Source organism: Oxyura jamaicensis, chromosome 17 (assembly GCF_011077185.1).
Source record: "Oxyura jamaicensis isolate SHBP4307 breed ruddy duck chromosome 17, BPBGC_Ojam_1.0, whole genome shotgun sequence".
Lineage (NCBI taxonomy): Eukaryota > Metazoa > Chordata > Aves > Anseriformes > Anatidae > Oxyura > Oxyura jamaicensis.
The window spans coordinates 1,773,132-1,787,276 of NC_048909.1; the positions used below are offsets into that span (position 1 = coordinate 1,773,132).

At 46.4% G+C, this 14,145-nt stretch overlaps 1 protein-coding gene across 7 annotated transcripts in view; it reads left to right on the top strand.

Annotated features, from left to right (window-relative positions):
* The window catches only part of NSMF (NMDA receptor synaptonuclear signaling and neuronal migration factor), a 49,485-nt gene that overhangs the window by 15,768 nt on the left and 19,572 nt on the right, over positions 1 to 14,145 (top strand). For 2 of the 7 annotated variants that reach the window (XM_035341593.1, XM_035341598.1), the window contains exons 3-6: positions 3,158 to 3,637; positions 7,961 to 8,036; positions 10,176 to 10,181; positions 10,743 to 10,811. In XM_035341593.1, coding sequence (XP_035197484.1) covers positions 3,158 to 3,637; positions 7,961 to 8,036; positions 10,176 to 10,181; positions 10,743 to 10,811 — 631 coding nt within the window. The remainder of the gene's footprint in view (positions 1 to 3,157; positions 3,638 to 7,960; positions 8,037 to 10,175; positions 10,182 to 10,742; positions 10,812 to 14,145) is intronic. The other 5 variants (XM_035341599.1, XM_035341595.1, XM_035341597.1 and 2 more) reach the window with 3 other exon arrangements.

The window sequence follows — 14,145 nt, forward strand, 5'->3', positions numbered from 1 at the left end:
AACTAGTCACTTTTACCTGGTAACATCTCATGTGCTGGTGCACATGAACACATGTGAACTCCCTGAAACAAGTGCATGTTCATTTTGGGAGGTCAAGAGTTGGTTACGATGCATGCTTGAAGATCTTTGTTTTTTCCTTTAAACTTATTTTTGTAGATAAGTTCTTTATTAATGAAGGTCTTGAATAAAGCTTCATGTTCCCTTTACATGTGAAGTTGTTTCTCCATTGTATAGGTGCTAAATTAATTTTGACCGATTCAATAAATATTGAAGGTGCTAAATTAACTGAAAAGAAATAAGTATCCAGTTGTTTGACCCAGAGAAAACATTGGAGTGTTAGTAGACCTTTGTGGTGTTTCACCACGAAAACTCTTAGATAAGAACAAGTGAAAACACCTTGAGTAGGGGACAGGTAGGGCAGGAAGAAAAGATTATCCTCACATTCTGCAGACTAGATCAGACAGGCAGTTTCTCAAATATATCCAGTCAAGAACTGTAAAACTGCCATGATTTCAGTAAAAAGTTGTCTCTTACTTGAAACCTGTCATGTCCCATTTACATCTGTAAATTTTGTGGAGCCCAAACAGCACTTGGGAAGCTGAGATTGGAGTTGGTCTCTCTGCACTTGCAGTCATCAGCATTTTCAGACCTGCTATGCTCTGGGCACTTTGTTTTCCCCGTGATGACTGTGGTGTAAGAACCTCAACAAAAGGCCCCACGTTTCAGACTGTTTGCAGTACCCTTTGCTGTCAGATACCAAAGCTCAGAAATGGCCGGTTCTCAAAGTCAAACACCTGACATGTTTGAAGCATGGGAGGTGAGATGCTGTCAGTGCACGCATAAAGTGCGTAACCCCATGTCTTTGCTCTCATGATGCTGTACGTCCTCCATAGAAATAGTCATTTTAGGAGGAACAGGGCCAGCTGTCAGCCAGTGTTTTGTGGTGTCTTAAGAAATAAGGAGTGTCATTATGCCTACATAGATTGGTAAGTTTGACAAGATGAGATAATTACCCAGAACTGGCCTTTGTTTTTAATTTAAAAAATGATGTTCTTGGCACTATTAGCCAGCATAGATATTGGCAGACCCTGAAGAGTTGTATGCTGGTGTTTTCCCAAGACATGCCCTCTCTAGAGCACAGTTAGATGTAGGACTGGAGAGGATCTGAGTCACAGGAGGATAAATGTGTCCTGCTGCCTCTTAAGAGGTGAAAAGAAATTGGAGCTACTTTGGAGCCCATGGCTGCTTACTGCACTGGTAGGTCCGGGACACCATATCATGCACCTGCCAGGACTCAGTGGCCAAGCTGTTGAGCAACAGCTGATGGAGCAACTTCTTCCACTTGAATGGTAGGGCTTGAAAATGTCGTGGTGCTGACCCTTGTAGTCCCTGCAGCTCTCCTCCTGGAGGACGTGCAGATGTCCGTGCTGCCTCTGGGCAGGGGACTAAGGGTGAAGCAGACCACTGCCCACCTTTCATATTTTACCTGGGCAGTATCAGTGAGGTGCATGACTCCTCACTGCACTCAGGCATGCGTTTTGGACTTCATGTGAAGTCTGGAAAGACAGCATCAGCTGTAGGTAGGTTCAAGGGCACAGATCTCCCTGTAGGACTCCTACAGGCACCTTCTCCTGGCCAGCTCAAGTAGAGTCACAGAGCTGCCAGTCGTGTCAGCCTGAACAATCCTGACAGTCCCTTCTGGAGCAGAGAGACCAGGAACGTGTTTATCTCCTCGTGGTGCTAGGGGAAGTTGTATCTCAAGCAGAAAAATGAGAGAAGGGTGGCACGCTGTGCCAGTACCAGCTAAATTCAGTTCAGTCTCAGCTGCAGGTGGAAGAGCAGGAGAGGCTCTTGGTGATGTGAGCACAACCCAGGCTGGGCTTCAAATTCAAGAGCTGGTGGTGTACGTCCTCAGGTTGGGAGGGTTCTTTTTAGAGCAGCACAGGAGCACTTCATAGGAAGCATGATGTGGCAGCAATACAAGCTCCATCTTGCACATGTAAGAGCAGGCTTGTTCCTCCCTCATCTCTCCATGGCCAGCCAAAAGGTAGCCAAACCTCAGGTCGTTGCCATGTCCTTCCAGATCATGGCTCGGGAGCTAAAGGAAGGATGTTCGTTAAATAGCTGGTGAAGTAGAGGCTTGGGTTTGCTTTCTGCCTCTGTTTGTAATGCTGCTGTCTGTGCTGGACGCTAATGATTTTATTTTTTCTGGGGGTAGTAGTCACATGAATAATGCATTCCCTGCTGAGCCTTTTTAACAGTCCCCTAGCTGCTTCCCATCTGAAGGGAAGTGTAAGAGGTAATTAGCAGCCACTTGAAAAAAGGATTAGCAGGTGGGTGGGAGCTACTGTTGGGTTCATGCATGGAATTGCCATGGAAATGCTGAGATTTCCTGGCACTTCATCCAGTGTGTGGGCTCCAAAGATAGTTGCACTCATGGGCCTCTCTCCTTTCGATCTCACTACCCTACAAAGGGAGCGGCTGCATTTTCCTTCCGGACAGCTTCTGCAGGCGGTGCCATCGCCATCTGCACGCACGACGAAGCCTGCTAACCATGGGTGCTGTGGAGAGTGGGACGCTGTGTTGCAGCTGTCGGCTGAAGTCTTTTTTGCATTTCTTTCATGTCAAACCAATTGGCAGAAAAATTGAAAAAAATAAAAAATGGTGGTTTGCCCCTTTTAGTTAAAAATAATAATAAATTGGTGCACAAAGAACATTCAGCGTTTGTGACTTTTTACAGAAAATGATGCTGGCCCTTGCCCTGCAACCCTTCCCTGGCTCAGCAGCCCTTGTGTGGCTACCCATGAAGTAGGTGGTACTGCACAGCTGAACAAGGGCTGTTTTGCACATAAGTCATTTCAGGCTGTGCACCAAGAGCTGCATTTGCTTCTAGCCCCATCTTATATGGTGGCCACGTACAAGCTTGAAATACTGCGCATATCTGTGAGGAAATATTGGGCATATCTGTGAGGAATATCTCTCATTTCAGTACGAATTCTGGAGGGCTTCAAGGCTATGGGCACACATTTGTCATAAAAGGTTCCTCAGGGAGAGCCTACCATCTCTCTCTCCTTTCCCCTTTCTGTAACAGCCTCCTGAATGTGTCAGTGTCTGGGGTGCTTTGGTGTGAAGCAGTAAAGTGTGCAATTTGTTTCAGATCACCTGTTAGCAGACTCCTATATCGGCCAGGAGGACTCCCCCGAGATGCAGCAGGCAGCACAGAACAAGCGCAGGCTCTCCGTCATCTCAGATGGCAAGTTTGAGAGGAGCTTCTCTGAGGAGCAGACAGAGAAGATGCCAAGCGAGGGACCGAAGCCACGGGTCTACACGATCTCCGGTGAGAGGCCGATGCTGTCAGACCACGAAAACGAAAGCATGGAACTGGTGGTGATGAAGGGGGCTGCCCAAGAGGATTGCCACCATGGCCACCATGCGCACAGCGCCAGCGGCTCTCACGGCGTCAGCAGGCACTGCAAGGGCTGGCCGGGCAGCCGGCAGGGCTCCAAGGAGTGCCCAAACTGCTCCCGGCTTGCTGCCCCTTCCCACCATTCCTTTGACCTGGAGCAGCATCAGTCCAGTGAGACTGGGTGGCACAGAAAAAGGCTGGAGAGGATGTACAGTGTCGATCGAGTGTCTGGTAAGTAAAAGCAAGTGCTGGATGCTGGAAGGACACAAAGGGACTTGTCAGCACATGTGAAGGATGACATCTGTCTCGTCCCAGTGTGGCGGTGTCATTGCCACGTGCCTTGAGCTGGGCCCCGTAGTGTTTCCCCTCCAGCTCCTTGCTGGTACCTTGCACCAGCGTCCACAAAGAGGGATTGTCTGAGGCAGAGTTTACAATAAGCAGAGCTCCATTTGAGGCCAGCTTGTCCAAGCCCCATCGTCTCTGCTCATCAGCAGCACACGAGCTGGGTGCTTTTTCCAGTGGCTTGGTGCACCTTAGTGACGGCGATCTCTGTGGGCTCCCTTTCTGTTGAGGGAAGAGCAGGAGAGGAGGGGCTGTGTCAAAGCACCTATGTTTCTTCTTTTGCTCATATAGGAGGCCGTTCAGAGCAGGACTCTATCCTTTGCCTTGTTTGGGGGTTGTAGCAGGTGAGACCCTTCTGAATGTGCCAGGGTGCTTAGAGGGAGCCTCAAGCTCAAGTAGATCATTCTGTATCGTGTTGCAGCCCAAAATGCTCATCCGTGTGGCTGAAAGCAGTTTAGCAAGGTCCCTCATGTACTGCCACCTCAGTCTTTCCATAAATAATAGCAAATAATACTGGACTTTTTCCCACACTTACTATCCATTTGCTGAATATTTTCAGGGAATTTGGATTGTAATTGTTTAATTACATTAAAAAATTCCTGATCATGTTTAAAACCTTAACCATTAATCAAATATTTGTCACAATCACTGCACTTTGAATTATAAACTAGAGCACAGTCCGTCTTTGTCAGTTCTATATATGGCTGGCAAAGTCTGACCTAGTTTGTCTGATTTTTTTAATGCCTATATATATTTTTTAGGTGTAAACACACACCATGGGTTTTAGAGATGAGCCTCCAGACAAGAAATGTCATTGTTTTCCCCTTGAAAATATTTAGGTAGAGTATAAGGACTGTGGAGATCCCACTGTACACCTTTCTTGGGTTCACAGTGATACTTACTGCAGGTAAAATTACAGTAAGCTTGGGTTCTGGACTGTAGTTTCATAGTTGGATGCTTAGAATTACATAACTAAATTCATATATGGGCTATTCCTAAAGAAATAATAATAATAAAAAAGAAAATCAAATGTATAGAACACCTAGAATTCAAATAACTTCTGTGCATAATTTTAACCATTGTTTCTCTGTTTGTACCCTCTGATTTTGGGGCTTCACCTCAGACACTACATGTACAGTATAGAATTTCATATTTTTATTGCTGAAGTGCAAGAAAAGGAGAAAGAAGATTTTTCCTATATGTTTTACAATCATATGGGTTTTACCAGTTGAAAGATGGCTCTGGAGATGATGGCACAGCCAGAATCTTGTTTGAATATAGAAGAAAGCCCTATCGGTCATAGCCTTTCAGGAAAGCGATCACAATCCCAGGGGACTGGTCTTGTGGAGATGAGGGTGCTAAGCTGAGTAAGTTGCAGCCTCCTAACATGTTCTGAATTAAGAAAGTGAGTATTTCTGGTTCTGGTGTTGAAAGACTTCTGTTGAAAGCCTTCCTGAACAAATCAAAATTGTACTCTGTGCTGTGGGACCAAAGCAGGTCGCTTGATACAGAGCCAAAGGAAGGCTCCGGATTGCTAACGGAGGAGTTTAATTCCTTGTTGCTGAAGCTGAACTTTGTTTACTGGAAAAAACATTATCTAGCAAATGCTACAGAGAGATGCCATGCTCCAGTTGTGAGACTTGGGGTCTGTAATACGCATTTTCAACTAGGCAGCAGTTTTCATTAGGGCTAGAGATTGTGTTCTGAAAATACAGCAGAGTAGCTGCTTAAATGGGAACAAAGTAGATAGTGCTGAACCTGCAGATGCCTCCATGAATATTTCACATTTTGTATGGGCAGGCAACTGCCACCCTCTGTGCTTGTCCCCAGCATCTGAGCGCTTGCACGTGTGGCTGCACTGGCAGCACTGTGCCTCTGAGACCAAATCCTGTCCTACCACTGGCACCGTGGGCTGAAAGTTTTCTCAGCTTGGTCTCATTTGCTCTGTCTGTCCAAGCAATGTTACTCAGGGGAGAAAACAAATGGAGAGAATTGAGTTGCACGTTTATAGCAGGTTGCAAGAAATGTTTCTTGGAATGTCCTTCATGCATGGCTAGCAAAGAAATCAGAGCGGAGATGAATGGAGCTGAGAGAGAGACTGATTTCCCCCGAGATTTGTTTTCCAATGCTGCTTTCTCCGTTTGGATTGACATGACATATTATTGCTGCAATCCAACACTCATGGCAGTTAGTCCAGATTGGCATAATTTAATATGGATTTTTATGCTGAGTTTATGATGCCTAACACCATTCAAGAAGCACAAGCTGTTGTCTCCTGTGCTGCACCCAGCCTCCGATACAAACACATCACTCACGGACAGAGGTGCTGAGATTTCCATGCAGCCTGGCAGGTGCTAGAAATGCTGATACGGTGTCATCGTTCCTTCAGTCTTACCCATGGTTCCTTGACTATTTCATCCCAGTTGATGATAACAAGAAAGGGGAATGAGATGTTCTACTTAGCCAAAAAGGAGCCTCCTACCTGCGTCTGGAAGCAGAACAGCTGTAGGTATAATCTGACTTCTAATCTTGCAGGTGAGCTCTGGAGCTGAGCTCGGCTCCCTAGTCCCCAGCTGGGTGCTTCTCTGCTCCTGCTCCACCTCTGGCTGGTAGAGAGGAGAGGCACCTCCGAAGGGTCACAGATCCTTTTACTCTCTGTTGAATGCTGTGGGTAGGGGAGAGACATTTTTATTAGGTTGACTTCCCTCTGTCAGAAGAGGAGAGGAGGCTTCCAACTGTAGTCCAGACGGCACCTCACGAGGATATTAGCTGCTGCTTATAAGCTCTGCTTTGAATCAAAACTACTGACTTAAAAGCTGTAAAATGTATTAAGAGGTTGTAGTCTTTTGAGATGTGTAGTTCCTGAGAATTCTGTACAGAACTGTTGGCTAAATGAGAATTTGTACTATTTCTCCTCCTTTGCTGCTTTTGTGGGTTCGAGGCTTTAAACAAATAATTCATTTGCATTCTGAGCTGTTTTGCATTTCTTCCCTAGCTAGTTTTTGGAGGAGAGCAAGCAGAGGAATTTCGTAATAAGCATTTAACCTACTAGAATTCAGACTTCATTTTAAATATTTATTTCCTTAGGGTGCCTTTATGCAAGGCTTGACATAAACTGTTAGCTGAGAAGGAGTGTCTGTTACAGCTTCCCATGTAAGTTCTAAGAAGCTCCACTTCAAAGGCAGTCTCCCCACTTACATCTAGGCTTCTTGTGTGTGTGTGTCTGTAATTGCAGCCATTTAGTGGGATTGATTGGGTGTTGGCCACCAAAAGTGAGTTTAAAAACACAATACTCTAGATAATGCCAGAATATCAGTGACTAAGATACTGTAGTTGCTACTGATCTTAAAACCTGAGTGAGTGAATCTAGACACATGATTAGCAATATGAGGCAAGGCATTAAGCAAGGAAACCACAAACTGGGAGTGAAGCAAGATGAAGAATGAGGTAGCTCCAAATCCTGGGGATGCTGTGCAGCAAGATCTCACACAGCTGGTGTCAGTGGATTTTAATGTTACCTCTGGTTCCCTGACTGACCAACCCCAGCCTGAGATTTCTCAACAGGAGCTGCTTCTTGATCGAGTTCCTCCTCCTGTGTCACCACCAGTCCCCAAACATAATTAGGGACTTATTTTGCTGCCTGCTCTTTGTCTTAGTGGTCATTATGTGAAGATGATGTGGTGTCCTAACATAATCAGGAAATAATCCTCAGTTGGTTCAGGCAGGTCAGTGTGTAAACATAGAGGACAGATCAGCACAGTTAGCTGCAGATTACACAGCTGATGTTCTGTTTGACTTCTAAACCCAGAAAAAACTCATGAAGTCCAGGTCATCAGGAACGACTAATGGTACTATGGAAAAAGCAAAGGCAGGAAAATGCTTTTAATGAAAAATGGTTCCCCCCCCCCCTTTTTTTTTTTTTTTTTTTTTTTTTCTCTTGTTCAGATGTCTCTTTTGTAGTTCCTAGATTATTCTAGTCTTCTGTGTTTAGGAGAGAGCTTTCATTCTTCATTAGTAGTGTGATAGACAGGTTTAGCATAAATTTCCAAAACAATTGGTGGTAGCGTACATACCAAATGAGGGGATGAGACTCTTGTTTAACACAGGGCAGGATGCAGAAGAAATGTACTAAGAGAAAGAGCCTGGGAAGTCTTGCTGCCTGAACAGTGACTCTGCCTGCTGGATTGTCAAGCTTTGCTCTCTCTCTTCCAGATGATGTCCCCATACGAACCTGGTTCCCTAAAGAGAACCTCTTCAGTTTTCAAACTGCTACTACAACTATGCAAGCGTAAGTGAAACGACTTCCTTAGCTTTGATCCTGTATCTCAAAGTTTGTGGCCCACTCAAAACTGTATCTGAGAGCATGGAGCAAACTAAGTTGTATGTTTGGTACTGCAGTCAGGGGTGAGAGAACCTTGTGTCTCATTTCTTCTTTTTTGCACTCATAATTTCTCTTTCCTGTTACTCCCACTTGTTTGTTTTTCCCTTCTCTAAGTCCTTGGGCTATCCACTTCTCTGCTTCGTTTGTTTTCTCTGTGACGCTGTACCCTGTCCCTGACTGCCTCTGCGGAGCAAGGGTCTGGTGGGAATCCCAGCTGAGATCCTCCACCAGGTACTTCTGCTGCAGCCGCTGCTCTGAGGGAATGTTAATCCAGGCGCCATCCATTGCTCCTGACAAGTACATCTCTGTATTATGAGGTGTAGCCCAATGGCTTAATGTGGTTTTCTGGTTATTTGAAGAAGGTGTCAGGAAATAGCTGTGAAGTATGAGCGGATCTGAGATAGTAGTAGCCTCTCCCTTTGCACTCCATGCACGATTTGGTGCTGCTGCACACTGGGGGAAAGCTGTTCCCAAAGGGCAGGAGGGTGTAAAGGAAGCCTCATTTCAAGGTTGTACCCAGTTACCAGGAAATTACATCTTTCTGGTTTTAAGTATTTGATACCTGATGAAAAATGAAGTCAGGTGATGAGGGAAATGAGATAATGTCGTGTCTTCTAAGGCTTTTCTCCAGCCTTGTCACCTTCTTCCTGTGTCCTTCTTCCTTCCTACATCTGTGCCACCCTCAGCTCTACTCTACCCTTTAATTCTCCTGCTCTCTCCATGTTGTAGTCTGTTTCTCTGCCACTTTTTTTTCCTCATATGTTGCCCTCTCCAGATCCCCTAAGGAAGCTGGTGGTTGATCTTGGGATAACCCAGGCCAAATCAGGCCTGTAGGCACTAAGGCTGGGAGGGCTGTACTCAGTGTTGGGGAGAGGGGGCTGCCGAGATATGGAAGGGATCTCTGTCCCCAGAAGAAAACTCTGTCTTCATGCCCTTTCACTCCTCACCATACCACCTCAGCTGGAGGTGCAGCCCACCTTCCTAGCCTGGAGAACATTACCAGGGGGCATTTGCCTGGTGCTGGCCTGCAGACCCTTGTGCTGCTTCTGTTACTTAGCCCCTGTGTCCCCCTGCCTCCTCTTCAAGGACTGCAGGTCTGCTGGCACCCCTGGCTGGTTAACGCTCCTTGGCACTGGGCTGACAGGGCCTGTGAGCAGGCTGAGGACGTGATGGATTCTTGCTCTGCCCTACAAATATTGGTTGGTAACAGTGACTGGTATTTTACAATTTTACAAACCAGACCATGTGCTAAACCAGCACTTTTCCTTTGCCTCTGGGCACATCCTTTGCTCTCTGAAGTCATCTTTGCTGTGCATTGGGTTTGTTGCAGGATGGTGGCCCCTATCAGGGCTTGGAGCTCTTGGAGGACAAAGTCAGGTTGGTTTGTAGAACAGTGCCCTAAGGAAACCCATAAGGAGCAGAGCTCTTGGTTAACATAGCTCCTCAGTTAACATTTCTGCAGAGTGTGCTGCCTCTGGAAGTCACACAGAAACATCTCCAAAAGTTCAGGGCACCTCCCTGAGCTGGCTGGGAGGTTCCCCCAGGTGCCCTTGTCCTCCTGGCCTCTGCTCTAGTGTTTTCAGCCCAGGGCTTGCTTCCTTCATAGACTGGACAGTGTGAACTGATTTCATGAGTCTTGGGTGCACAAGGGGAAGGTCTCCCTGTTCCAGAACCCCCTGGTACTGAGCTGCTCTTGTATCCTGAAGGGCCACATTCAGCTCCCTGCTCCAGAAGCCCTTGGTATTGAGCTGCTGTTGTATCCTGATGGGCCACATTCAGCTCTCAGTTGTACATCTGCATGTTCTTCGGGTCTACATGGAGCTTAATTTGTGTCCAAGCCACATGCCAACACTGCCCCAGGGAGGTTTTAGCTTGGTCAAGCATGAGTTTCACCACAGAGAACTAACTTAAAAAGCAATTTCCTTCCACCTAACAAGAAACGTTTGTCCCTTCTGAAGTGAGGATTCCCTCAGGATGCTGGCCGGGGCTGAGCACTAATGAATTCCTCTTCTTTCTCTTTTTCCCTGCGTCTTCTGGAATCTCTAGCATCTCGTAAGTATAATCTTCGTTTTTTATTTTCTTGTCTGTTGATGTCTGGGATAAACTGTCCTCTCCTCTCCTGTCCATCATACTCATTCATGCTTTTCCTATGCTAAGGCTATTTGTCAGCTGGCAAAAGATTGGTTAGATGGCTACACCTGATAAGCCTCCATCACACCACACCCATCCTCATCTTCAAAGTGGATACTATGGAGGCTAGCAAGCTTTTGTCCCTTTTGAAGCTGGTGTACAGAGGTTTTATGTCTGCAGCCTGCTAGGTCCATTCGTCTGTAGCAGGGATGATGGCTCTTTGCCCCTATTCTTTGGGCTGTATTCTGGCCACTCTTATGCTTTCTTTAGGAGCTTGTTCAGCTATCTACTCTAGAGGGTGAGGACCTTTGGTTTGGTGACTCTTGCCCAGCCCCTGACTCGCACCCAGTTCTGCAAGGCCTGGCTATCTTCTTCAGTCGGCCTAAACTCTTTTTGTTGTCTGGTGAGAGCTTTGCTGTCTGTTTCATGTCCTTTCCAGTTCAAAGCTGCGTAGTTGGTTAATGGCTTAAAATGGTTTCCCAGGGCGTTCAGGGGCTACGCAGAAAGGAAGAGACGGAAACGAGAGAATGATTCTGCAGCTGTTATACAGAGGTAGGGCCCGCTTTCTCCCATAGCCGTAACCTTGCCTGGTGTTGCATGGGCCCTTTGGGTGTCATTAGTGACGCTTGATGACGTTGAGTATGGTTGTCCCTGTCTGTGTTGCTGTTCGTAGGGACTCTAGCAGTGGCTGCATTGGAAACGTGGAGGTGAATGATGCTACAGTACTCGAGATAGCTTATCTCTGTCTTCTTAAAGGAACACTGTCAAGTCTCTTTTAAGCTTCCGGATATTCGGGATCTAAGTCTCAGGCTAAATAATATATATATTAGTATATGCAATTCCCCCAGCCCATTCACAGATATTTGGAATTTGATTGAGTTTAGCTGAATACTTAAACAGTGACTTTTTTGTGTTATTGCTGCACCTACATGTGTACCTCAAGAAAACGCAAAGGAAGGAAAAGGGGAATTGGATTGATTTCTTGTCCAGTTATTACAAAAGGGCCCTGGTTACCCTCTGCTGGTTTCACAAGGCACAGCACTTGGTCACTGTGGTAATCAGAACTGTTCTGTTTTTTTCAGATGTGCCAAGGCTTGTGTATTTTGGCAGCCTACTAGGAAGGATAACATAACATTTGTGTCATTGGCTAAAAACTGCCATGATCACTTCGGCACTGTTCAAAACAAAGTGGGAGAAAAACATCACTTTTTTTTCAATGGGGGAATTGCCAGGAAGATTTTTTTTAGTAACTTAGGGGCTGTGTGTTTTTTTCCGTCGATAATGAAGACAAATAAGAATCAAAACTGAAGACGTGGTAAATAAATAGACAGTGCATCTTTAAAAAGAAAGAGATTTCTCAGAATTTGTTAGACAGAGATGAGACTGTTAGAAAATGACTTGTTCCTGCAGCTTGTAAGTCAGGAATAGGGGTTGCATACATTGGTGATGCTGCATAATCAAGACTAAAGTTGTCATGCCATCCTCATGTTATGTGGACAGCTCAGCCTCCTGTGGACACTTAATGTCTAGACAGGATTGTACCGTGGGAGCCAGTCTGCATTTATTGGTGGTAAAGAGGAGGTAGGGTTGCAATAATGATGAAGTTGCTGTGGGTTTTTGGCTGTGCCATGCAAGCAGACCCTGCTGAGCTGTAAGGGTTGCCTGGCAGTTAGCATTGAGGAGTGAGATCCCAGCCCCATCTCACTTTGGATGCTAGTTGTGCAGCCCTTCATGGCCTCAGGTATTTTGGAAGTTCAGTGGTTATCACACAACCCCGTCCATGCATGGTCCTGTGCCTGGTGCACGGGGAGGCTGGTTTGTGTGGCCTGGCACATGTACCGGTGTGATAGATGTTGTCTCGAGAGAGCGATGCCCAGTGACTTGCTGAACTAGTGACCACTGTGGGTAGAATTTGGGGAGGAGAAAGTGAGCGGTGTTGTCGGGAGCTCTGCAGAGCACTGATGTACTTCAGCCATTCCATCGCTGTCTATGATCTCTGCTCAGATAACGAAAGTGCTTCTCTTCAGAGTGGAGATGAGTCACTGCAGGTGGCACTGCAGGACAGGGAGTAATAAGGAGATTTTATCACTGTAACTTCAGGGGTGCTTGTTGGATTTTAGTAGGTGAAGAGATCTTGCTAGTGATCAGATAACACTGGGCTTTTGGGGTGCAAGTGCAGGTGCCAGGCAGGATGGCTGGGCAGGTTTCTGTAGCCTAACTGCTTGCAGAGCAGATTGCTGCTCCCCAGGTGCTGCTGACTGGGCAGTGCTGTGCCAGTCCTGCCATGCTGACGTGCAGGTACAGAGGGGCCCGAGGACCAATACAGCTGCAAAAAGCTCTCAGAAGGCTGTGCGATGGCTTTAAGATGCCCACATTGAAGTAGTCTCAGGCTTGGATCTCTTTTCCTAAGTGCTTTTTTCTAGAAGAGCTGAGCAGACAAAAAGCACTTTTGTCCCATTCTCCAGGTTTTTAGTGCATTGGTTAGCCCTGAATTCTGCCTGGAGCTGCTTGCAGCAGTTTTTAGAAGATGTATCTAGAGAGCTGCCCTCAGTCCTCGCTAATGGGAGAGACAAAACTGTCTAGGCAGCTGGGAGCAGCACTACTTCATAGCAAAATCTGTTCCCCCCTCCTCCAGGGCCTGAAGATGCTCCTCTGTGGAGAGGACAACTGAGCATATAATGGAGAAATTAATTCTATTCTGAAATGCCAAAAGCCCTGAAAGATGTAATTAATGGTAGCCTTGGCATTTAACATTGGTGTTCAGTGTCTGATGTGAGCTTAGTTTCACAGTGGACCACAAAGACTTTCACTCCAGTGGCTTACAACATATTTAAGACCTATCTGATAAAGAACATCCCTGGTTCCCTTAGAACACTATATTTATTTGATTTGAATCTAACATGCTATAAAATAACCCAGGTTATCAGTCATCATGCACCCCAGAAGACTTTGCATACAGCTCTGGTCCAGCATACAGTTGAGAAACATCTTGTTTTGGTTGCTTGTTCGAAGAGGCCTGTTTTCTGCTCCACAGCAGTGAGTTTTCCTGTATTCAAGTAGAACTGAAATAAACCATTGAAAAATGTCATAAATAGCCAAAGCACAGGTGGAAATTCGCCATGGAATAATGCTGCTCCTGGCTTCACTATGCGCTGCTGGTTTTCCTTCCTGAGTTGCTGAATTTGGATTCTGTTGACTTGATGGGATCCAAGGCCAAAGAGGACACATTGCAGACCACGGTGTGGGTTAAGTGCTCTTCCTCTCGTGAGGGTTGTGTTGATCTCTCTGAATCAGAGTAGATGCCTCTGACTTGCTCTGAATGTCTCAGTGTCAGTGCTGGAAGTGTCTTCCAGTCCAGTCAGTTTGTTGAAGTGTCTGCATGGTTGTAACACGTCATTACTCATCCCACTAACTCGCGTGTGAGCCAGATGACTTGTCATTTCACCTCTTTCACCAGCGGTAGTCTCCATTGCTTGATGTCTGCGGTGTATGTTGGTGGGACAGGAGGGAATCTAGGAATGCTCCCCTGCTCCATGCAGGCTGCTGGTACGTGGGCTCGCTGACATCCCCTGGGAGCCACGGGGCTGCAGTGCAGGGTGAAGTCACCCTGGCTGAGCAGAGCTCATGGAGGAGTAAGCCTTTCCTTGCTAGTCCACCTGCTGCTCATTCCCTGTGTATCTTCTGCTGTCGTGTGTGGTTCCTGTCTCAGTGAGTGATGAGAAACCAAGGGAGAAGATTCCTGACTCTTAGAGGGGCTGGACAAAGAGTCCCTCTGCCTCACGCTCTCAGGAGTGGCCAGGATGGTCTGTTCTCTGCAGACCTGAGTGCAGGCACAGCTGCATACCAGAGGCTTACCCTCTGGTGGGCTTTCCTCTGGAGCTGTGCA